At 38.3% G+C, this 26,621-nt stretch overlaps 1 protein-coding gene across 4 annotated transcripts in view; it reads left to right on the forward strand.

The window, feature by feature from the left end:
* The window catches only part of LOC119863290 (sodium channel protein type 2 subunit alpha), a 122,551-nt gene that overhangs the window by 63,428 nt on the left and 32,502 nt on the right, over positions 1-26,621 (forward strand). For all 4 annotated transcript variants that reach the window (XM_043505218.1, XM_043505217.1, XM_038421490.2 and 1 more), the window contains exons 16-19: positions 8,502-8,858; positions 9,880-10,359; positions 25,450-25,570; positions 25,955-26,109. In XM_043505218.1, coding sequence (XP_043361153.1) covers positions 8,502-8,858; positions 9,880-10,359; positions 25,450-25,570; positions 25,955-26,109 — 1,113 coding nt within the window. The remainder of the gene's footprint in view (positions 1-8,501; positions 8,859-9,879; positions 10,360-25,449; positions 25,571-25,954; positions 26,110-26,621) is intronic.

The raw sequence follows: 26,621 nt of genomic DNA on the forward strand, positions 1-26,621 counted from the left end.
GGGCAAGCCCCAGACCTCATTCCCTGGTGGGAGCGCCAGGCAAGCAGAGAGGGGCAATGGAGCTGGAGGACTGGATTAAAAAGTCTGACAGGCCAGATGTGGCCCGCGGGCCGTAGTTTGCCCACCCCTGCTCTAGACTGATAGGACCTCCTTTCGAGCCCTTAGCAACGTGCTCCCTCCTCTACCTTTCCTGGAAAGTAGTGTTCTTGGTGGCTATAACTTCAGCCAGGAGGATGTCTGAGCTTAAGGCCTTAACTTCGGAGCCTCCATACACAGTCTTCTATAAGGACAAGGTGCAGTTGCGACCACACCCTGCCTTTCTCCCAAATGTAATTTCGCAATTCCACGTGAACCAGGACATTTTTCTCCCTATATTCTTTCCCAAGCTTCACACTAGCAACAGGGGATGAATGCTTCACTCCCTGGATGTCAGACGATCATTAGCCTTCTACACTGAAAGAATGAAGTCATTTTGGAAGTCAATGCAACTCTTCATTGCAGTTGAGGAGCAGATGAAGGGGCTTCCAGTCTTGTCCCAAAGGATCTCTTCTTGGATCACATCCTATATTCATGAGAGTTACAACTTGGCAAACATTCCTGCCTCTACGCTGACAGCACACTCCACAAGGGCACAGGAATCCTCAGCGGCATTCCTGGCACAAGTTCCTATTCAAGACATCTGCAGGGCAGTGACGTAGTTGTCAATCCACACCTTTACGTTGCACTACGCCATTACACAGCAGGACAGAGACGATGGAGCATTCGGCAGTGCTACAATCAGCGATTCCATGAACTCCGACCCTGCCTCCTGGGTAAGTCACCTACTTGGAATCAACATGAGCAAGCACTTGAAGAAGAAAAAACAGTTACCTAGCTCTTGTAACTGTTGTTCTTTGAGATGTGTTGCCCATGTCTATTTCAAGATCCACCCACCTCCCCTCTGTTAGAATATCTGGCAAGAAGGAACTAAAGAGGAGGCGGGTTGATAGGGACCTCTATACACCGCCATAAAGGCACAACTCCAGGGGGTTCCACAGCCGACCGAACGGGTATTGCTAGGGGAAAAACCTTCCAATGACTGTGCATGCAGCGTTCACATGCCTACTTGGAATGGACATAAGCAACATATCTTGAAGAATAACAGTTACAAGAGGTAGGTAACATTTTTTTCAGATAGCCTCAGACCAGTGAGTCCTTGAGATCATCAGCAAGGTGTATCATGTCCAGTTTCAAGCTGTTCCAATCCCTTTTCCACCCTCCCCATCTCTTCAGGGATTCTTCTCACAAAAGACTGTTGAGACAAGATGTGGATTCCCTCATTCAACTGGGAGTGGTAGAGGAAGTGCTCCCAGAATGCAGGGGCAGGGGATTTTATTCTCTCTACTTCCTAACCCCAAGGAAGAAAGGGTTGGAGACCTATCATCGGTCTTCATTGCCTCAACACCTTCATCTATTACTTCAAATTCCATGTGGTTACACTTGCCTCTGTACTCTCCCCTTGGATCCTATGGACTGATTCGTGGCTCTCAACTTTCAAGAGGCCTCACATCTCAATACAACCAGCTCACAGGAAATACCTAAGGTTCCTTCAGCATCTTCATGGAGCCAGGAATGTTCACCAAAGTTCTAGCTCTAGTGGCCATCCATAGATAAGACAAGGAATCTGTGTGTATCTCTACTTAGACATATTATAGGGGGGAAATTTACCCAGCAAGTGACCGACTCACTTTAAAGGACACAAGACCTCTTTGCCATACTGGGATTCAGGATTAATAGAGAAAAAACAATGCTGATCCCACCTCAGAGTTTAGCATTTATCAGGGCACTGTTAGACCCAGGTCTGTGAAAGGTTGCAGACTGAGATCAACTTTATGCCAACCCTAGAGTTGTCCCAGCACACCAGCAGGAACCTGCTGCAGACTCTTGGGTCACATGTTTGCAAGCACATATAACACATATGTGTCTGCCAAACAGGTACAGCACAGATTGGGTGGCCATAATCCCTTGAGAAATCCTCTCCTCATTAGAGGAGTGTAGGGATCCAACCCAGGTATGCAGTGGACTACCTTTTTTCCTGGCCTCTACCAACAATGACACTTCTAATGGACTTTTCAATTTATGGGTGAGGAGCACATCTCAACCACTTAAAGGTCCAAGGGAAGGGGGTCTCCCAAGGAGGCCACCCTACACATCAATGTTCTGGAACTCAATGCTCTCCAGCTAGTGTGCAGAGCTTTCCTTCCCCATCATACTAAGATGTATGAACTTGAGTGCCTCATATTAAATGAGGATATTGATATAATGGCATCACAGAAACTTGGTGGAATGAGGATAATCAATGGGACACAGTAATATCAGAGTACAAAATATATTGGAAGGACAGAATAGGTTGTACTGGTTGGGGAGTGTAACTACATGTGAAAGAAAGTATAGGGTCCAATGAAATAAAAAGCTTAAATGAACCAAACTGTACCATGGAATCACTCTGGATAGCAATTCCTTGCTTGAATAATAAGAATATAGCAGTAGGGATATACTACCAACCACCTGACCAGGATGATGATAGTGACTGTGAAATGCTCAGGGAGATTAGAAAGGCTATAAAAATAAAAAGCTCAATAATAATGGGGGATTTCAACGATCCCTATAGTGATTGGGTACATGTCACCTCATGATAGGATGCAGAGACAAGTTTCTTGACACCTTAAATGACGGTTTCTTGGAGCAGCTAGTCCTGGAACCGACAAGAAGAGAGTTAATACTTGATTTAGTCCTAAGTAGAGCACAGGATCTGGTCTAGTAAGGGAATATAGCTAAACCTCTTGGCAATAGTGACCATAACATAATACAATTTCAGAGTAGCAGCCATGTTAGTCTGTATTCGCAAAAAGAAAAGCAGTATTTGTGGCACCTTAGAGACTAACAAATTTATTAGAGCATAAGCTTTCGTGAGCTACAGCTCACTTCATCGGATGCATTTGGTGGAAAAAACAGAGGAGAGATTTATATACACACACAGAGAACATGAAACAATGGGTTTATCATACACACTGTAAGGAGAGTGATCACTTAAGATAAGCCATCACCAGCAGCGGGGGGGGGGGGGAAGGAGGAAAACCTTTCATGGTGATGAGCAAGGTAGGCTAATTCCAGCAGTTAACAAGAATATCAGAGGAACAGTGGGGGGTGGGGTGGGGGGGAGAAATACCATGGGGAAATAGTTTTACTTTGTGTAATGACTCATCCATTCCCAGTCTCTAGTCAAGCCTAAGTTAATTGTATCCAGTTTGCAAATTAATTCCAATTCAGCACTCTCTCGTTGGAGTCTGTTTTTGAAGCTTTTTTGTTGAAGGATAGCCACTCTTAGGTCTGTAATCGAGTGACCAGAGAGATTGAAGTGTTCTCCAACTGGTTTTTGAATGTTATAATTCTTGACGTCTGATTTGTGTCCATTCATTCTTTTACGTAGAGACTGTCCAGTTTGGCCAATGTACATGGCAGAGGGGCATTGCTGGCACATGATGGCATATATCACATTGGTAGATGCGCAGGTGAAGGTTCTCTCATGGATTGGTAATTGGTTAAAAGATAGGAAACAAAGGGTAGGAATAAATGGTAAGTTTTCAGAATGGAGAGAGGTAAATAGTGGTGTCCCCCAGGAATCTGTACTAGGACTAGTCCTGTTCAACATATTCATAAATGATCTGTAAACAGTGAGGTAGCAAAATTTGCAGATGATACAAAACTACTCAAGATAGTTATGTCCAAAGCAGACTGTGAAGAGTTACAAAGGGATCTCACAAAACTGGGTGATGGGCACCAAAATGGTAGGTGAAATTCAATGTTGATAAATGCAAAATAATGCACATTGGATAACACAATCCCAACTATACAGATAAAAGATGGGAGGGGGGTCTAAATTAGCTGTTATCACTCAAGAAAGATCTTGTGGCTATTTCTCTGAAAACATCTATCAATGTGCAGCGGTAGTCAAAAAAGCGAACAATGTTGTGAATCATTAAGAAAGGGACAGATAATAAGATGGAAAATATCACATTTCCTCTATATAAATCCATGGTATGCCCACATCTTGAATATTGCATGCAGATCGGGTTGCCCCATCTCAAAAAATATATATTGGAATTGGAAAAAGTACAGAAAAGTAATGGTATGGAACAGCTTCCATATGGGGAGAGATTAATAAGATAGGGACTTTTCAGCTTGAAAAAGAGACGATTAAGAGGAGATATAATAGAGGTCTATAAAATCATGACTGGTGTGGAAAATGTAAATAAGGAAGTGTTATTTACTCCTTCTCATAACACAAGAACTAGGGGTCACCAAATGAAATTAGGGTTTAAAAATTAATAGGAAACAGGTTTAAAACAAACAGAAGGAAGTATTTCTTCACACATCACATAGTCAGTCTGTGGTACTCTTTGCCAGTGGATATTGTGAAGACCAAGACTATTAACAGGGTTCAAAAAAGAACTAGATAAGTTCATGGAGGATAGGTCCATCTCAGACTTCATTGTACCATGACCACCTTCTGACAACCAAAATTACTACACGACCCCAGCAGGAGGGAATCAAAGCCTGAGCCCACCCAAGCCCCACCACCGCCCAAGGGCTTCAGCCCCAGGCAGGGGGCTTGTAACCTGAGCCCTGCTGTCCAGAGCTGAACCCCTCGGGCTTAGGCTTTGGCCCCAGGCGGTGGGGCTCAGACTTTGGCTTCCATTCCAGGCCTCAGCAAGTCTAAGCCAGCCCTGACTACCCCGTTAAAATGGTGTCGGGAACCAATTTGGTGTCCCGACCCACAGTTTGAGAACCACTGATCCATAAGAACCACATTGCTGCTGTTGTGAGGAAAAGGTTATTCTTGTAGCTACAGAAATCTTTCTGTTCAGGGTAAGTTCTTCTTTCCACAATGCCTGGGAACTAGTTCTTTAATAATTTTGTTTCCATCCTTAGCACCAGTTGGCATATAAGGCATCTGGGCACTAATTATGGAGTAGGACTCAAAGTTCCCTCTACACAGTCTGTAATGGCATTGTGGAGAAAAGTGTATGAGCCTCATATGAGGAAGATTTGTGAAACAGGTTTCCATTGGTACTAGGAAGGTATTGTTGGGTTGGTTCCCAAATAATTCCTTACATTACATCTTGCTCTGTATGGGGGAAACTTCTATGTCTGTCTGTTATTCTACTCTAATAATAATTAAAACTCTGCTTACCCTTTCCTTCCCTCTGGATTCACTTCTTGCTACATCCCGTTAGTGATGAATGAGGAGAGAAGATGTGCAGGAGAATGAGAAATTTCGTACCTGATAATTTTCTTTCTGCTAGTAGCGTCTCTCCTCATTCAGCCCACCTTGGTAGTCTGGTAAATTACTGGAATATAATTTATTACAATTGAAATTTGCCTCTGAATCAAGAGTTGGATGTATAATTACCTTAATGTTCTTTATATAGTCTATCAAATTGTGTCTTAATGCTAATAATCAATTGCTTGAGTTCTATTTAGAAAAACTCTTCTGGTGGCTTCAGTTAAATAAGCTCCATAAACAACATTGAACTTCCTCCATATTCCACAGGAGGGAGGTATTATCCGTTAGTGATAAATGAGGAGAGACGCAGCTAACAGAAACAAAATGATAGAGTAAGAAATTTCTCATTCACTTCACCAGTGAAAATAGTCTGGTTAGTTTAATTTTTGTTTCTACTTAGTTTCGTATCCTGATCTTCGTACAATAACACAATGCTATACTGTTTGGATTGCAAACACTTCAGGAAAACGTTTCAGTCCTATCAAAAACTGGTTTTAAGTTTTTTTTAAATCATAAAAATATTTCTATTAATACTGATCCAAATCCTGACTTTTTTTACTTAGATAAAACTAATTGTATTCAATGGCAGTAAAGAAGGAGTAGGGACTTAGCGCTTTGGGCTATTAAGTTTTGCAAAACCATTTTATTCTAAAATTAATACATTATACATCTGGGGCTTAGCCTACCTTACAGTGTCTCTTGAACAAAATCATTCCTGGAAAAAAACAAACTAACAGTGATTATCTTTGAGCTGACCCCGTTAGGTGCTGATCACCCTCAATGAGAGAATTTGGGGAGCTCAGATCTTGCTCTGTAAATGGGTTGCCAAAGTAAATTACTTTGGCAACTTTAGTTAGAATGTTGTCAGGTAGGAAATATAATGTAATGAATATCCTTCCTTGTGTATAGCATCTTTCATGATGAATATTTGCATGCTGCCATTATTACCAGTGAAATCGGGGACACTATGAATCTTCTTAAGAAGGTTCAATAAATTTAGCTCAAAGAAGCTGAGTTGATCAGTATTTAACTTGTGCATTGCTCCCAACTCTCGTGATTATATCACAAATCTCATAGAACTTAATGTTTTTCTTGAAACTCCAGCTCATGGAATCAAGTGATAATGGAAGAATTTTAGCTTTCATTTAAATAAGTAAAAGTAAGTTTCTAGCTCTCAGTGTTGTGGAGAAAAGCTTGAAAATATGAACTGAATGTATCCTAACAGCTCAGAAAGCAGAAGACAAATAAAAACAATGCATCATTTTTTTAATCCAATTATTTTAAAGCCAATCTCATGTTTTTTAAGCAGATTAATAATTTTTGAATGGTTCAGGTTGGCAATACTGATTTTGGTCCCACTACAAATATATGAACCAATTCAAATGAAATAACAAATACCATTAGCCCAATTCCTGAAATAATCCCAACCAGAACTTCTTCGAGGTTTGATTTAAAAAAACCAAACAAATGTTTTTTTTAAATTTATATGCATTTGCTCCTCTGCATTTCAGCCAAAAGAGAAAATACCAAAATACACCATTGGTTGCAGGCCTGGTTGAAACCAAAAAGGAATTTCAGTTGGAATAAACATTGTAACTCTATCATCCTTCTTTGAAGGAAACCTTCCAAACTTGTGAGGTCCACCCAGACCTAACCATCACTGAAAAACAACAGCAGGAGCAGCAATGATGTATTCTAGCAGCAATTGCATTTAGTACTCTTCCGCCAGGATGATCTCTGTGACAGGAGGAAGTGAACTTGGGGAAATAAAGGAGACAAAATCTTTCTCTCAGCTGGATTTAATGATACAGGGTAAAATTTTCAAAAGTGCCTAAGTCCCATTTTCAAAAGTGATTTAGGCACTTACAAGCCCTAATCCAATTGATTTGCAATGAAATTTAGGCTCTTAAGTGTGTAAATCACTTTTGAAAGTAAGATTTAGGATCCTAAGTCACTTAGGTGCTTTTGAAAATTTTACCAACACTCCTCTTATAACAGAGGTGGGAAAACTATGGCCCATGGGCCACATCTGGCCCACGGAACCGTCCATGGTAGCAGCATGGTAAGGAGGCACGGGGTGAGGGGTTGGATAAGGGGCAGGGGATCCCAGAGTGTAGGCAGGGGCTGTTGGATGTGGGGGCGGTCAGGGGACAGGGAACAAGGGTGGTTGGATAGGCATGGGAGTCTGGGGGGGGTGGGCGCTTGTCAGGGGACAGGGGTGTGCATAGGGGTCGGGGCAGTCAGGGAGCAGGTGGGGTCCTGGGGGGGCAGTTAGGGGCAGGGGTCCTGGAAGGGGGAAGTTAGGGAACAAGGAGTGGGGGAGTTGGATGGGTTGGGGATTCTGAGGGGGGCAGTCAGGGGGCAGATGGGGGCAGGGGCCAGGCTGTTTGGGGAGGCACAGCCTTCCTTACCTGGCCCTCCATATAGTTTCGCAACCCCAATGTGACCCTTGGGCCAAAATGTTTGCCCACCGCTGTCTTGTAACATCTGGGTGCTTCTCCCCAGATGACAAATCCCCTTCCTATATATATGCTGTTAGTGAGTATTCTCTTTCGTAGAACTGAAAGCGAAATTTATTTTTATATTATGAATTTTTAAAGGACATAGGGCCCAAATCATCCCTGAGATAATTCCATTGATTTCAGTGATTTATTCCAGGGATGAATTTGGCCCATTGTCTTTTTGGTTCTATGTAGCTTGTTAGCAACTAGTCATCTGCACTTAGTATAGGGGAGCTATATCCTTGAGAAAATCCGTGGACATGGCGATTTAATGTTCCTTATAGTGCTACTGATAATGTTCATTATAGTGCTACTGATAATGTTCATTATAGTGCTACTGATCCCAACAGAGTGGTTCTTTTTTTATGTAGTTACACAAAACGGCACAGTCTGATGTTCTGTGGCATTTGGGGTGTAACTGAAGCCTGCTACATTTTTTTGGCTGTTAGGGACTTGAATTAGGACTTCAGTCTGTACGTGCCTTATTGTAGAAACCTGCTAAGCCTTCATGGCCAGCATCTATGAAAACATAAATGTGGTGACTAAAGGTTGTAACAATTAAATGAGACATTTTACACTTATGGGATTTTGGTAACTGAAAATCGGAACTGCACTGATAATTTCATTATAATTAGCAGCATGAATAACAATGCTCCTTTGCTCTTGTTTTTCAGCTTCGAGTTTTCAAGTTGGCAAAATCTTGGCCAACACTGAATATGCTGATAAAGATTATCGGTAATTCAGTGGGGGCTTTGGGAAATTTGACGTTGGTGCTGGCCATCATTGTCTTCATTTTCGCTGTGGTTGGTATGCAGCTATTTGGTAAAAGCTACAAGGAATGTGTCTGCAAGATCTCCAATGACTGTGAACTTCCACGCTGGCACATGCATGACTTCTTCCACTCTTTCTTGATTGTATTCCGAGTACTATGTGGAGAATGGATAGAGACTATGTGGGATTGTATGGAGGTTGCGGGGCAAGCCATGTGCCTTATTGTTTTCATGATGGTCATGGTGATTGGAAACCTAGTGGTATGTACCTTATTTATTTTGAAACAAATGATACCTTAAGTGATAAAATATGCTTTTAATTTTAACTGAGGTGAACTAATGGGAATTAAGGGCCAACTTTTTAAAATTTAAACTATCCAAATTCATCTACTATTTTAATCAAAATAAGACATGTTAATATCATAATTCAACCTGGAATGTGAATTGATGGCTTTGTGAACACTGTTTCACACATTTCTTATTGATTTATATATAGCAGCTCATACTAGGAATACTCCATCTGTATGGTATGTTTAGTGTATGTGTATGTCAGGACAGCTGAGTGACTGGCTGTAGCTTGAGCAGGAGCACGAGCTGGAGCAGGAGTAGTCTGTCATTACATCAGGTACAGGGAGCATCCCCAACAAGGTAGTGACACTGAGCAGACTGGAGTTGCTACTTTCATTAGGATCCTGTATACCTGCCATGGGGTCACCTGGTTAAACACTTTTTGTTTGTGGATTGGCTAGACCATTAAGACATGTAAGTAATTATCGCAAATGACTCAGGCTCCGAGCACTCAGAACACACAGGTTCAGGGATAACTCTTTAGGCTCAGAACTCTCAACACAATACATTACACTGTATCAGTATTTATTTCTGTAGAATGTATTGAATATTATTTTTCTGATTGTCATATTTATTTAAATAGTAAAGATCAACATTTTGCTAAGTATTCAGCCTAAGAAGCTGGGTAGATGTATGGTGGAGGAGGGGAGAAAGAAATTATCCCATCCCCGTGCTGCAGAATGACTGCACAACTGTCTCCTAATGGCTGGAGTAGCCTCTGTGAGTCCTATATAGCTCCCCTTCAGGACAGAGGGTGGGTCTACTGCCACTCCTCTCTCAGCCGCTCTACACTGGGAATAATGGCCTTTAGGTAGTTTGATATTACTGCTAATCGTGAAGTAAAAGTTATGTCATTAAACATGCCATAAAGTAATTACTGTCATTACTTAAATAATAAGACATCCAGCTATGTTTTCTCCTTACTGTCTTTTAGGTACTCAATCTCTTTCTGGCTTTACTGCTGAGCTCATTTAGTTCAGACAACCTTGCGGCTACAGATGATGATAATGAAATGAACAATCTCCAAATTGCAGTGGCAAGGATTCAGAAGGGAATAGATTATGTGAAAAGAAAAGCACGTGAATTCATCCAAAAAGCCTTTGTTAGAAAGCAGAAAGCTTTAGATGAAATCAAGCCTCTTGAAGATCTAAACAACAAAAAAGACAGCTGCATTTCCAACCACACTGTCATAGAAATAGGTAAAGACCTTAACTATCTTAAAGATGGGAATGGAACTACCAGTGGCGTAGGCAGCAGCGTGGAAAAATATGTCGTCGATGAAAGTGATTATATGTCATTCATAAACAATCCAAGCCTCACTGTGACAGTACCAATTGCTGTTGGGGAATCAGATTTTGAAAATTTAAATACTGAAGAGTTTAGCAGCGAGTCAGATCTAGAGGAAAGCAAAGAGGTAGGACTATTTTATATTTATCAAGATGAATTGTGATTTTATTTTCCATTTTAGCATTGATTTATCTAAGTTTGATTCCTTTATAGTACCATATACAGCCTTGTAATAGTATATAAGAAACTTGATGGAAGGTTGCAAGTTTCAAATATGAAAGAAGTAGAATATTCTATTTATTTTGACAATAAAGACACTTTGGACACTTTTTGAAAATTAAGATTCATTTCTATTTTTCAATTTTATTTTATCAAGACAATTCAATAATTGCAAAAGGTGCCAATTTTCTCGCCCACAAAATTGAAGTCCTCAATTTATGCATAGAGCCAGTATAGAACATGCAACAGTTATGCAAATTTACCCACACTTGCCCCACCAGTGCTTAGTATTTCAACTGTATTCTGGAGGGTCTACTTATAGAAATAACAGTCTCCATTCCTGTTCAATCCTTGACCTCTTTGAGACTGTCAAAAAGAGTGCCAATGATGACTATGGCTTTTTTTCAGAATATAGCACTTGGATTTTGTACTATGACCATCGACCCATTTCATGAACACCACTGAAGTGCCATCAGATGGTAACAACCACCAGTTAGGGCTAGATCTAAACCAGTGACCTTGAGGTAACAAAGTCTGGAAGCTTTTTATCCCAACATCAATCAACTTCACACAGCCACCCATCTTTATCGTGCAAGTGTTGAGGCATTTGAATCCAATAACTTTCCTTGCCACAGATTAAAATTTAAGCCATAAGTGTCCATGTATGAGCCTCTCATTCCTGAGTCTGAGGGTATGTATAATATTTAATAGCTCACTCTGAGTTCCTTTTTCCCACTGGCTGTGTCAAATCTCGAGCCACTTTTTCCAGTTTCTCTAGAGAAGTTCCTTTACTGTCACATTTTACAAATATATTTTTGTTTAAAAATTGTTAAAAAGAGTGCTTAGTTTGTACTTTATTGTTGAAATTGTGGCTCAGTATAGATCAGAGCAGGACAAGTGTCTTAATAAACCTCTAACATTGTAAGGTTTATTATTATCCCTCTAAGCGTCTACATGTCCTAAGTGCAAACATAGGACATATATCTGTTGAACTATTCTATTCCATTTTAATCTGCACTAAAGAAGAAAAAGAAACATTCCCCCTCAAGCACCTTCTAAGAGGTTTGGTTGGTGCATCATTCCATGATGATCTATTTCAGAGCTTTCACTGCTTCCAGAGGATCAGTCAAGTTTACTACTAAGCTTATCAAAGTCTTTCTAACACTGAGAGACTCAATAATGGTCACATGATAGCAGTGACACAGGTTCTTTCTCCTCCTCTACCTAAATCATGTAGTTTCTTGGTATAATCCTGCTCCTTGAGCCATTTGTTTTTCCATGTTTCCAGACATTTTCCCTGAAATAAGATTATCAAAATCCTCTTCAGCTTACACCTAACACAACTATAGATGCAATTCATATGCTCTATTAGAATTTTGGGGAGAAAGGATCATTGTATGGTTCAAACTCATGACTGAGAGTCAGAAGACATGGGTTTTGTTCCTTGCAAACTTCCTGTGTTATCCTGATGAAGTCACTTAATCTGTCTGTCTCTGTTTCTTCATCTGTAAAGTAGGAATAATAATTATATAAATTATATAATTATTATATTATTAATAATTATATACAGTATAATAATAATTATATACAGTGGTGTTGTCAAGCTAAATTTATTAATTTGTGTAAGACACATAGAACTTTCCATATGAGGAATTAAATAGGACATCAAAATACTACCATTGTATTATAACATATTTGTGTGTATTGACTATAATTGTCTTTGCTGCATTAGGTGTTAGATACTATTGTATGAATGATGACAGAGAAAAATTCTGTGAATATCAATACTCTGAGATGGTGACTAGTCCTACTAAGACCAGGACCATGTACTTAGTAGTACATTTATAAACCCCCATCTCTCTCTCTCCACTTCTTATTCTGAGCTCCCACCCAAATCCAAATAATTTTGTGTAAATACCAGATTGGGGCCACATATTAATGGAGGGGCTTTCCTTTTGCCTTGCACTCTTTATGCTTCTTGCTGAAAGCACTTGTTTAGACGTGTCTCAGGCATCCACTTTTGCTTTCCTAGTCTGTCCTTTGTCCCCAGGATGGATTCCCAAGCACAGGACTCTGAAGATCCCTCATGCTCCCACCAGATTCTCTTTTTTTAATCTTCCTTTCTGAATCTTTTCCTACAATATGAATTAAACTTAAATAAACAGGCATTAACATCTATCTTCTCTTGGGAAATCCTGTCTGGGATTTGATCTATATATGCTTTTCCTTTATTCCTCTAGGGCTTGAGGCTGCCAGGCGCTGAGCACTTCCAACTCATCTTTAAGCACAAAGTTAAAGCACTTGTTTAAGTGATTTTCTGGATTGGGAACAGAGTGCTCAGCACCTTGCAGGATCAAGCCCTTAATAAGGGCTGTACACAAGATAAGACAGGGCAAAGCATCCTAACATCCTTTTCGTGGGCTTGTCTCCATTGCCAGCTCCTATAGACAGCCTCATCTAAGCCCATTAATAACCTTCAAATACAGCCACAAGTATTATATTAACATCAGCACAACGTCTTTTTGTCTTTTCATCTAGACCATTTGTTGATCCTTCGGAAGTCTTGTGTTCCCTTTAATCACATCTAATGAGTTTTGGTTAAACTAAGAAAGGCATCCACTCATAAAATTTTCTTCTACATTGTAAAGTAATAGAGGTTCTTGGTAAGATGCAGTAGTAAAAAAGTTTCCCTGGTGGATTCATTAATCACTTAAATTGTACACGGTTTCCTCTGTTTATTCTTCTCAGGTTTATAAGTCTTATTAAACTGTATTTCTCCTCTCAGACTAAAAGTGTTAGGCATTTCAGCTTCATCCTGTAAGGCAGAAGATTGCTCTGTGTTCATGAATTATTTAGTAGGTAATTTTCCTCATTTAAAATCTCCAGCCTCTAGGTGTTTCCTTAATCTGTTATTTAGCAAACTGTAAGCCTCTGCTGAAATGTCCTTTGTATTAGCTCTCCTTCAAGATAGTTGTTCTCAGTCATTGATATTACTACTTCTGGAAGGTTAGTGAACTACAGGTTCTAATGGTTAACTCCATTTCCAAGGGATAATGAAGTTCTATGTCCTTATCTTAAAGTGGTGTTAAACTTTTGTGAGACAAGGTGAATGAGGTAATATCTTCTATTGGACCAACTTCCTCAGAAAAGCTCTGGGTAGTTTGAAAGCTTGTCTCTTTCACCAACAGAAGTTGAACCAATAAGAGATATACCTCATTCACCTTGTCTTTCTATCCTGAGACTAACATAGCTACAGTAACACTTAATTTTGATATAATTGCTGGAGGGATCATTCTCTAGGGATCAAATCATGGGACAGTTGGTAAGCACGGGTTCTAGGTTCTATTTATAAATATGTTGAAAAGCATTGGTCTTAGTACAGATCTGTGGGTGATCCCGCTATTTACATCTCTCCACTGTGAAAACTGTCCATTTATTCCTATCCTGTGTTTGCCATCTTTTCAAGACCTTCCCTCTTATCCCATGACTGCCTACTTTGTTTAAGAGCTTTTGGTGAGGGACCTTGTCAAAGGGTTTCTGAAAGTCCAAATATACTATATCCACCGGATAACCCTTATCCACGTGTTTGTTGACCTCCTCAGAAAATTTCAGTAGATTTAGTGAGGCATGATTTCTCTTTGCAAAAGCTGTCTTGACTCTTCCCCAGCATATCATGTTCATCTATGTGTCTGATAATTCTGTTCCTTACTATGGTTTCAACCAATTTGCCTGGTATTCAAGTTAGGCTTACTGGCCTATAGTTGCCAGGATCACCTCTGGAACCTTTTTTAAAAATTGGCATCACATTAGTTATCTGGTATAGAAGCTGATTTAAGTAACATGTTACATACCACAGTTAGTAGTTTTGCAATTTCACATTTGAATTCCTTCGGAACTCTTGGGTAAATATCATCTGGTCTTGGTTATTTATTATTGTTTAATTTATTAATTTGTTCCAAAACCTCCTCTACTGACACCTCAATCTAGGACAGTTTCCCAGATTTGTTACATAAAAAGAATGGCTCCGATGTAGGAATCTCTCTTAAATCCATCCTCTGCAGTGAAGACTGATGCAAAGAATTAATTTAGCTTCTTTGAGTACTCCTTTAGCACCTCGATCATCCAGTGGCCCCACTGATTGTTTGGTAGTCTTCCTGCTTCTGATGTACTTAAAAAGTTTCTGCTGTTAGTTTTTATGTCTGTTAGTAGTTTCACTTCTAATTTGTTCTTGGCCTGCCAAATTATACTTTTATACTTGACTTGCCAGAGTTTATTCTACTTTCTATTTTCTTCAGTAGGATTTGCCCTCCAATTTTTAAAAGATGTTTTTTGTTTCTAACTTCCTCTTTTACTCTGTTATTTAGCCACAGATTGTGCTCATCCCTTTCTCATGCAAATAGGGCAATTAACATATATGGGCCTACTAGTATGAGTAAGAAGTACTTACATCAATGACGGTTTCCAGAATTGGACCCCAACTTACTATCACATAACATATTGGTGCTCTGGCTCAATCCAGCACCCAATGAATACAAAAGGAATTTTTTTCATTCCTTTGTTAAACATTGGCTCAGCTTTTAGACAATCTGGCAATGGGTGCCATAGAAATAGCGATCCATTAGATTTCCCTCCCAGGTGTAGGTTTTAGGATAATAATTTTATCAAAAATATTCATCTGATATTTTAAAAATTCTTAATACAGATGGAGGCATCTTTTAGAGCTACTGTAATCATGTTATAATGTATTTTTATTTTAATCAGTATTCAGAGGTCTAAAAAGCATTTATTATTTTACACTCTTACATTTCATTATATGTCTCTGAATGTACTTAAAATAAATGTTTGAAGTTTTTAATCAGTCAATATGTATAAGAGTTTCCAGAGCAGAAAAGCAGAGATACTTGGTATCCTGAACTTCATTTCCTACAATTCTTACTTCTCACAGGCGTAAAATCAAGCTGGATCAATCAAGAATGCAGCTCTGGTGCTTTTTTAACCAGGCAGAGCAACGTATCACCACTTTTACACAGGTTACCTCAACAAGTTATAAATATATATAAATATATAAATATATTTTCTAATGGATATTGACTGGCCTGCATGCTACTCAGCTGTGTTTCTTGCCCATCCATTGCAATATAGTAGAAACATTCAAACTGCTCTTTGCTGAGTCATGGGACTCACATCACCGCATGGTCAGGCAAGATTGGCACCCCCAATATCTTTATGAATCAGATCCTGACTTATCTATGAACTTTTTAATGATATTCTAACACATGTTTGAAGTGCATGCTATGTAAATTTTCCAGCTTTGATGATAAAGATTCGGGATTTAGTTTAGCTAAGGTATAAGAGGGAATAAGTAGAATATTGTTTCTCATAAACATAAAAAGGAACCTTTTTAATAAGCCCAGGAGTATGTTATATTGATAATAGAAAGCTGCTTGATGTTTTGGAATTTTCTTATGCTATTATATTTTAGTTTTTAATTAAGGTAATTTGCAAATTCAAATAACCATCCACTTGTGTGTAATTGTTTGTTTATATTTTTTATCTTCAGATATATTTGTTGTTTTCTAAATCTTGTATAGGCAATTTAATTATTATGAACCATATCATGCAGTAACAGAAGCACTATATAGCATAACATTTAATTTAATTTATCCAATCAAAGTATGTTACCATCATCTGGGAAAACAGCTTACACAAAACTGATATTCTGCCAATCAAACATTTGGAAACCAGTTCTGTACTCAATTACACACACAACTGTATCAAAGTCTGGGATTGCAGAGAGGGAGTTGAGAGCAAAATCTAACCCATTTTGATCATTGGAAGACACCCCATCATAATAATTGGCAAAAAAAAATCTAAAAGTGATCAAACTGTCTGTTGTGAGGAAGCTGAACATATTTTCATCTTTGAATCACAAGTAAAATGAAAATTCTAATTAGCAAGGTATTATTGACTTTGAATCAAGGGGATGTCCTCTTTTGTTCTGTTTTCCATCTCACCCACTCAACATTACCATGCTATTTATTATGTCACAAAGCAATATTATGCTGTAGTCAATCTGGAACAGCATAAAATGCACTGTAAATGTGGACATTGACTGAATTTAGAGATGGTGAAATGTGTGTGGTGAATAACTTATCTTATAACAGTCTGTGATTTTATAATGATTCACTATAATTGTTTAATAAATATTTTGTGTAAAAAAATTCAACCCTATGGATTGGTCACAGATTGGTCACAGAATATTGGTATTTTGTAATTCCACACTATGTGATCAGTCAGTTAATCACAAGATATTGTTTCTGCTCCCAATTAGATTATCTAAACTTGATAAACAGGAGCCCCTTTCTCTGTTAGAGAATTAGCCATGAACATTCATGTTGGTTTTTGCGAATTAAACAGTTTTCTAAAGAAGCCTTTAGAGTACTTCCAGTGTGAATGCTTTTGTAGGTATTTGAACTGCTATTCATGTCTGGTGGTTGCCCAAATGTTCACAAATAGGCAGATCAAATGGGTTATGAATAGCAGCAAAACATAGCAGTGGTTTTATCACAAGAATTCTCATTTATTGTTTTTATAGTATTTGCCCAGCCATAGTCTATACCTACTAATTTGCCTTTAGTTGTGATCTCCCATTTCTTTGAACTGACAGAATTTTTATGCCCTGGTATATTGGGGCTATAAAGAATGTCATCCAAATTCTGCTTTTCGTTACAGTGGCAGAGTTGTAATGATGCACACTGAAACTAGAAACTGGACCTCAGGGTCTAAAGTTAAATTCTTTTTAGCCATTTGGCCTTTTTAGTTTGTGATATAGCTGTATTGAAATTGATTGTATCAATTTGGATATAACATCACCATTTTCATCACAGATCATCTCATTTACCTATTGGTATCCATGCAACTCTTACATAAATAAGTTGGGTTAAAAATGAGAAATGAGGAAACTATTATATTTCAGTTATTTTAAATATTTTTTCTACAGGTATTTGGAAAAAGCTGATTGTTTAAAAAAAACAGGGTCTCTGTCTGCACCATCTTTCTACTCCCTCTTGTTCTACTCTTTGGTTCCTCAGTCCCTTTCACCCTGATTTCAGCAGCTGTTCAACAGCATCCTGGCCAATTGTGAAATTTCAGACGTTTATTTTAAAAAGTTAAACTCAGAGCTGTTTATCACTCTCAGTTTAGCATTGTAAAAATAAATAAATAAATAAATAATAAAAGCTAAAAGTTCAAAGGGGCCTGGATGTAAGTGAAGCAAAATTATATAAATCCATGAGGCGCGTGTGAAGTTCAAAAAAAAATATCTAAAAGCTCTTGACAGACTCTGTTGCTACATTTTGTAATCCTTCCCCCGTGGCCAGACTGCTTTCAACTTTTCATTTCTATTTAAAAACCTAAACTAAGAGCTGTTCCTCTTGTATCCTATTGTTAATTGAAGCATGACTTAAGGTATTACTGGTAAATGTGAAATTTTAAAGATACCTGTGTGTGCTGACCAGGTATCTTTAAATGCTTTAAAAATTATGTAAGTATTTTTGTATCTTTTATATATTATATGAAAAGTAGGAGGGAGGATGTATGTATATCATAAGTCAAAGTAGACACCACTGAATCACAATAATTTCCCTCAGAGTAGCAGCCGTGTTAGTCTGTATGCGAATAATTTCCTTAGTATGCTATTCAGAAAAAAAAAATTCTCTCTTTGTAACTTCCAGTCTAGCAGCCTGACTTTTGAACGTAGTGTCCTAGGGCATGTCTCCACTGCAGCAAGGTGCATTTCTCCCCTTTTGGCTAAACAGACTAATCTCGCTCCGCTCAAACCTGCAAGCTAAAAATAGCTTTACGATAGTTGTGGCACTGGTGGTGGCTCAGGCTCACCACTCAGGTCCAAGCCCACCTGACCTCTGGGTCTCAGCTCAGATGCTGATGCTGCAGTGTCCATACTGCCATTTTTCAGTGTGCTAGCTCAAGCAGAGCTAGTACAAATCTGCTTCCCTGGGCTGGGAAGCATGCTTCCAGCTACAGTGTAGATATATCCTAACAGTTAACTCTGATATGTTTATTGTAACCTGAGTGATTACATACTTTCTCAAACATAGAAATTCAGTATTTGATAAGGATCAAAATGGGCTTGTTAACATATCCAAAGGTATGTTAACAAAAGTAAAATTTGTCTTTGATAATTAATTTGTTTGTATCTAGGGATGCATTGCAGCGCAAAGGGCAGCATATATGCTGTCCAGTATAAAATGTGGACTAAATGTAGTTCTTTGGAATACTGGTGTGCAGAGAAAGAAGTTATTGGATGCCTTGGAGGTATGCCTAGATTATAAATTGGCAGGTAGACTCTGTTCCACAAAGAGCATAGTCTACAAGTTAGGGGACAGATGTCTGCTCCCAACCTGACTTGCACTATGCTGTCATCTGCAGTAACCAGGCTAATACCAAAATATGCCCCACATATTAAACCACAAGTTAGTGTGTGGTAGTAGCCTGACTTGTGCCAGGGTGTTGTGCTGGATGCAGATAGACTGCAGTGGTTCCCAAACTTGTTCCACCGCTTGTGCAGGGAAAGCCCCTGGCATGCTGGGCTGGTTTCTTTACCTACTGCGTCTGCAGGGCCGATCGCGGCTCCCAGTGGCTGCGGTTCGCTGCTCCAGGCCAATGGGAGCTGCTGGAAGCAGCACGGGCCAAGGGATGTACTGGCCACTGCTTCCAGCAGCTCCCATTGGCCTGGAGCAGCGAACCGCAGCCACTGGGAGCTGCGATCAGCCTAACCTGCGGACGTGGCAGGTAAACAAACCAGCCCAGCTCGCCAGGGGCTTTCCCTGCACAAGCAGCGGAACAAATTTGGGAACCACTGAGATAGAGTAATGCAACATCCTTTCGCACCCCTGTGTCATCTGCCTCATGCGAGAATAGGATTTAGTTGTCTACCTGCAAAATGGCTGTTACTGAAAGCTGCTGTTTGTGTTACGGTATTTTAAACCATCCCATTTTATAGAGCCATTTCAATGAATGCTTTTCTTAAATAAAGAATGTTGAACTTTTCTTGACCTGTTGAATTTAGTTGTATGGTTTGACATCTTAATTACTGCAGATGCTGCCTCATAAACAACCTTCTCATGTGTACTTAGTATTATTAACATCCATATAGAATGCCACAATTAAAACGCAATATGAAAAAAACACAGAGAGGTAGAGTAATCTTTACAATATTTAGAACTTTTCTCACACATAATTTTTTCTGTTGAACATATCAGTCTTCTGCAGATAATACTGACTCGTAAGTTTCAGTTGGGTAATTGTTTTTATATAGTTGTCGATAGAGTAATCTTGTCTGAGATATACAGGAACAGCATATTAAGGAAATATATCTTCCATGACATCAAGAGTGGAAGAGTAACAGAACTCTCAGTAGGACAAGACAATTTAAAATATGTTTGTTTTGTTTCAAATACAAACTGCTATTGGTGCTGTTCATTATTTTGGTAAGCAGACTGTAAATCTGCCTACCTTAACTCATGTGATTATAATTACAGCTCTTTACAAGAAGCATACCAGATTTTCTGAGAGAAGAGACTAGTAAGACCCAATTTACCATCCATAAAATTCAAATACTTACCCTACATCAGTAAAGACTGATAGCTAATATTCCTTGTAATTAATTGTCATACTATATTGTGTTTCTGCTTGATCATTTTGTTCTCTTCTCATCCTGGTTATCCCTAATCTTCCATTTTGAGTTATCTAACATTCTTTAAAATATTTACAGAATAAATCTCATGTAACTTCAGTGATAAGAACTTATTCATTCTTGCAATGACCTCCTGCTGGATTAACACATTTCACAATGGATGAGTTTCTAAGCTCTTTACTTTCCTTTTACAAAAATGAACAATAGATTTTTCAAACTTTGATTTATCTTTTTAACCAATTCATAATTTTTGTTTGCTCTGCTATTGCTGCAGCATTTTTGCTATAAATGCTGCCCAAGTTGGAATGATGCAAGTAAAATCTTAATGTAATTCCACAGTGTGTACAAAGAGAGTATTTTCCTTGATTTTAAAGTTATTTATTTATTGTATTATTAAGAGATAATTTTTATGCTATGGTATAAATTTATGCACTTGAAATATACTTTGACGTGTATCTTATTTATGGCTTTTCCTGAAATTGATAATTGGTATTCACAGTAAGCCAAACTCTATGGCCGTTACTTGAGAACTATAGAATCTGGCACTTTCCTCATCAGTTTTACCATTATAGAGGCAGTATTCCACAATAGCTAAACTGCTGTGTCAAAAATGCATTTTCTGTAATTTTGCATATATTACACTAGAATACTAATTGAATTCATGTAATTATTAAATTCTGTTACTTTAATGATTTGTGTTGCACAATATCTATTTCCAGCAAATTTGATATATGTATCTTCATAAAGAATACACTGGGTGATTTCTGACCACATATCTGGGGATAGGACTCCCACTGACTCCCCTGTGAAGGTCATGGATGGACAGGAGGCCAAGACAATTTAGTCTTATATGCATAGGCTTGAATTTTCAAAGAAGCCCAAAGGAGTTAGGCACCAATATTCCATTGAAATAACATGCACAATACACTTTGAAATAATTTTTCACACTTGCAGGACTTCCTCTAAGCCTTGTCCATAAGGTATAGGTCATGGAAATCAAAGAAGTTAAATCCATGTCAAGTCCTCATCACTGTAAACCTTTTCATATGTTATTTGCTAAGCATTAAGGCCAGTTGACAGAGAACTCCTGAAAAAGTCAGCACTGCTAGAGGTGACAAGGAGAGTAGTTCAGAGATTATCCTGATCCAGCTATTTCTGTACCACTCAAGTGAGCCTGAGCTTCAGTTAACATTGTGTATTTTTGATATTGAGAAGAAAATTATGTCTTTCATTATGAGTGGGCAAGTTTAGATGAGTGAAAATCAGCTAAGTAATTTTTTTATGTCCCATAGGGTACATTCATATTGTGCATGTGAAAAGACTCTGTCCACTTCTTTGAGATACTAAGCTATCTGTAGGGTTTGGAAATAGAAGGAAGACTCATAGAAGGAGAAAAGATCCTAAATGTACAGGAGAACATTTATCCATATATCCCTAAGAATACAATAAGTCTTCCTATGGGAACACACAAGGGAACAGGTTTAGGTAAAAATAAGACAAACTCACCATTACACCTCTTTGTACAATTTGAAAATTGTAAGAAAAAAGTGATATATTTTTAGTGTTGCAGATTTCAATATCCTTGTCCAGTTTAGTACCAGGCATTTCAGATACCACTAATTTATTTTAAATTAGTAGAACTAGTCACTCTGGGTTCCATCCTGATCCTAAACTGCTCACAGAATTTCCATTAGCTTCCCAGATTCTACAGACCTGTTCCAAATGGTCATTTCCCCCACAGTCAGGGCAAAGCACCTACTTGGCAGGCTCTAGGATCATCCACTGTATCTTATACACTGTGCCATTTCTGATTGATCTATCTGCCCAGGATGGGTTACAGCACTTACACATTTACCTTTTAAAGTTTTCTGAGTGAAGAGTTATCTGCATCCCCCTTTCCTACAACAATACCTGAAAATGCTGCTGTACCACCAAACTTAAAATTCCTGAATATTTGAATGTGTAATCATTATTACAATTTCCACAGAGAGCATAGTACAAAACAGTCCCCACAATGCAGTCAGTGTCCTATAAGATTTTGAAATATTTTATTTTGTAGCATTTAATCATGGACACTAGTGTCTCTGCTATGTAGTTTGGAGGTTCCTGCATTTTTTTTTAAGTTTGCAGCTCATCAGCTAACAAAGGCCCAGTCCTGCATATAGGCTGTACACTCAAAATTCGCACTGGTTAGACTGGTGTCTATCCTCTGGGCAGTAGCAAATCCCAGCATGTTAGATGTTAACTTGCTTAACACTTTCAGACACCATTCAAATAAGGGATCTTTGTAAATCATGCATATTGCAGAAAGATTAGGTAATCTTGATTTAAGGAAACCAAGATTTCCTGAAAAGCAAAAATTGTAATACATTTATGTTTTCCTAGTGTATTTTCTTCATGCAGCATTGTTAAATATTTTGCTATAAATAGTTTTGCTAGAAATTGAGGATTTATTTGTAAACAAGACAATATAAAATAAAATCAAAAGTAATACATCTGCTAATATAATCAAAGCATCAAATATTATTCACCTCATACTAGTCACCCAATTGACTTCAACTGGATTACTTAAATAAAATGATCAAATTTTGGCCCAAAGTCTGGGCATCCTAGATGGGTCAATTGTAACAGTTTTAATTGTGGGAATCAATCAATTTCATATAATTACAGTATACAATTTGATTTCACCAATATAACAGCTACTCTCCAAGGATTATAAATGTGACACGCCTCTTAAACTACACTGGTATAAATCTATTGAAATCAGTGGAATTACAACATCGTAAAACTAGAATACGAGAGAAGCAAATCAGTTCTCTTTAAGCCTGAAGAATGTACTGTATTTTGTGTTCAGTATTAAAATATTTTAGAAGCTTATGTCTGCTTTCTGTATTCACAAATTAAGATGAACAGGAGATAAAATGGTTTTCTTTTCACTAACTTTCTTTCCAAGCACTAAAAAAAGGTGAAGCTCCATAATAATATAACAATCATCCTAGGAATAATGCCTCTAACCTAAGCTTCAAAAGTGTCAGCAAAGTAGAGAAGGTGTCTTAATGCTACAATGCAGCAACCATCTGTCTAACATTAACACCACATGAGTATGTACTCTCAATCTGCTTACATCATTCCCTTTATAAAATTAGCTATTTATCAATGCAGCCATGTTACTGATGTTATACACTACATGGTAATAACATTGTAAGAAGTCATAGAACGCTGTAATAAAAACTACTTTTATTTAGTATGGTACTCACATTTGTCCGTTGCTAACCATATGATATCCTAGCCTAAAAGAACAAAGTTGAAGATTTGGATTACATCACTGACTTTGGTTCATTGACACAATATTCTTATATTACAATTTTCTCTAAAAAGTATTTGATTTCATTTCAGCTATCCTAAAAGTATGAATATCTCTGCTTAGTTATGTTTTAACTGGACATGTATGTGTACTGTACCAGAGTAACAAGTAGTTTCAAAATGCACAATAGACTATATAAGTGCATTGACAAAAGAGAATGCAAAATAATGGCTATTGCTCTAAAATTAATGTGCTGTTCTTTTGAAAATCTAGAAACTTTAAAAGTACATATAAACAACTTGTAATATGTGTTTTCATGTCAATGAGATGAAAAAGTTTAAATATCAACTTTTAGATTTGACAGATTTGATAGAATGCCATCTACATTAGACATGAAAATACTGCTATGCATCTTTCTATTGGTTTGGTCATAATGTTGGGAAAATGATATGCTATCCACAGTATAATCCAGTGATACTCAGACCTCAGTGGTTCCAGAGCCAAACTAGCGATCAGATTATTAAAAAGAGCCACAGTAATGTGAATTCATTGTTTCATTTACTATAGTGCTATATACCATATATACTTGATCATAAGTATGGTTCTTGATCATAAGTATGGTCCCCCCCCCCAAGATGGATAAGTAAAAATGGAAAATTTTTATGACCCATTCATAAGCCGACACTATAATTCAGGGGTCGGCAAACTTTGGCTCCCAGGCCATCAGGATAAGCTGCTGGCAGGCTGAGATGGTTTGTTTACCTCGAGCGTCCGCAGGCACAGAGGTAAATCTAAGTAAACAAAGTGTCTCGGCGTGCCAGCTGCTTACCCTGATGGGCCAGGATAGCAATTGTTGGGGAAATTTTTTGAGGGGAGAAGCTGAGGGTCCGGGGAGTAACCCCTGTTACCACCCCCCACATGACCACACCCCTAGCCTGGGACCCCCACACTGTCTGCATCCCTTCCCTCCTTAGCTGGGGAGGGCCAGGGGAAGATGTCTCTGGCCTGGCCAGAGCTGCTCCGGCGGGCCTGATGGTGCGGCTGCAGCATGCTCTGGCAGGTCAGACCGGGCGGCGGCACCACAGCCTGCCAGCCCTGGAGCTGCAGCTGCTTTGGAGGCTGGGGGGGGGGGGGAAGGGGAGAGCAGCATGGCCAGGAGCAGAGAAACTTCCCTTCTGGCTCTGCTGGCTATGCTGCCTCTCCTTGCCCCCTCTGTTTGGGGGAGGGGCTGTCCCACCTCTCCCCCTCTCTATACCCATTCATAAGCCAACCCCCTTCTCTGATGCTTCCCCTTTTTTACTAAAAAAATTTGGCTTATGAATGAGTATATATGATATTCATATTTAAACAGTATGATGGGGAAATATTTAGTTTTCATATATATGATATATCTATATATTCTCACAGCAAAATTACTGACTCAGTTTTACTATTTTATCAACTACAGTTAGTTGGTTAATAATATAGTAAAAACATTCTGATTGGTTGATAACTTAAACTGGTTAATATTTAAATCACAGAGTGTTATAATATGTGCTGCAAAAAACTGCAAGAGACACATTAAAAAGCCACTTGTGGCTCGGGAACCTCAGTCTGCATATCACAGGTATAATCTACAATACAGTAACACGATTGATATAACCTAATAGCACAATGTACACAGGGCAACTAATTTTAACCGTATTGAAATTTCATTTCAAAATTCTCAAATGTGGTGCAGGAAATAGCGAAATTATTCTGGTGACTCCCTGTATGAAGATATTAGAATACTTTCACTAGGAAAAAAATCCATATGATCACATTTCTAATCTTGTGACCTTGCCTATAGTAAAGCAATTTGTCATTACATATGTAATATGCTTTTAACTTAAGAGCGCTGAAATACATGCAGAGTATTTTGTTATGCATTACAAATATTAATTTTCTGTTAAAAATAAACGTATTGGTTAAAAAACAGTTATGTGGGCTTTTATTTACAGAAGCTAAATGCATCCAGCTCATCTGAAGGTAGTACAGTTGATATCGGACTTCCTCAAGAAGGAGAACAGCCAGAGATAGAACCTGAAGAAGCTCTTGAACCAGAAGCCTGTTTCACAGAAGGTGAGTGATGCAAATTGTTGTCTAGTGGCGTGTTTTGCTTCCATAAACTATTCCCCACCAACAGTAATAGTAACTAGCAAGAGGGGTATTGATTATGCTTCCAGTTCCCTTTTGCATTAGTATCCCCTTCAGAGGTGTTGCAGCAGGCATACAGCTCTGCAGGTTCCAATGGTGCCTAATAGGTGGTATTAAAATATGTTACACAAATCTTATTTTTCCTGCAAAAAGTGAGACTAATGTGCTGAAGAATTCTGGGGCACACTTGTTTACAAACATCCCTTAGAATAACTCTAGAGTTAATCAAATGGATATCGGTTAATTAATGCTTCAGAATACATTGTTATCTTATTTTCATGTCTCACAACTTAATATCACATTTACCAGGCTGCGTACGGAAGTTCAAGTGCTGTCAAGTCAGCACAGAAGATGGGAAAGGAAAAATATGGTGGAATCTTAGGAAAACCTGCTACAAGATAGTTGAACACAACTGGTTTGAGACCTTCATTGTCTTCATGATTCTCCTCAGCAGTGGTGCTCTGGTAATTGTAATGTGAAACAACTGAGATATATGTTAACGTTAAGCTTTAGAACTGTGGTTAATCATATAGATATCTTTAGCATAGTTTTTCTTCCACTGAAAAAAAATCCAATTCTGAAATGTCATCATATCTCCACAGAAGTTGTCTAAAGAGACATTTGGCATTTAAAGTAGTATATATAGAAGTTCTTGATGGCTATAAATGCAACAAGCATGGAGGATTGAATATCAGTTGTATATTGAAATAGGAATCTAGATAATGAGCCACGCATCAAAATATCTTCACTTACTCTTTATCTGCTAATGACTTTTTTCTTTATTTTCCTTAAACAGAAATAGAATATGAATAGTTAGTTTTCTTCTGCTTCCGTAATATATAAATGAACTACAACTGACCCAGGATGCACCATCAGTAGGTTGAAATATCATATGGGGGTCTCAGGTGCAGAAGTGATTCATTTAAATGTTTAGTTTCCAGGCTGGAATGAAAGCAGGTGTATTGCATAAACGCTT

This window comes from Dermochelys coriacea, chromosome 11, assembly GCF_009764565.3.
Source record: "Dermochelys coriacea isolate rDerCor1 chromosome 11, rDerCor1.pri.v4, whole genome shotgun sequence".
NCBI classification, from domain to species: Eukaryota; Metazoa; Chordata; order Testudines; family Dermochelyidae; genus Dermochelys; species Dermochelys coriacea.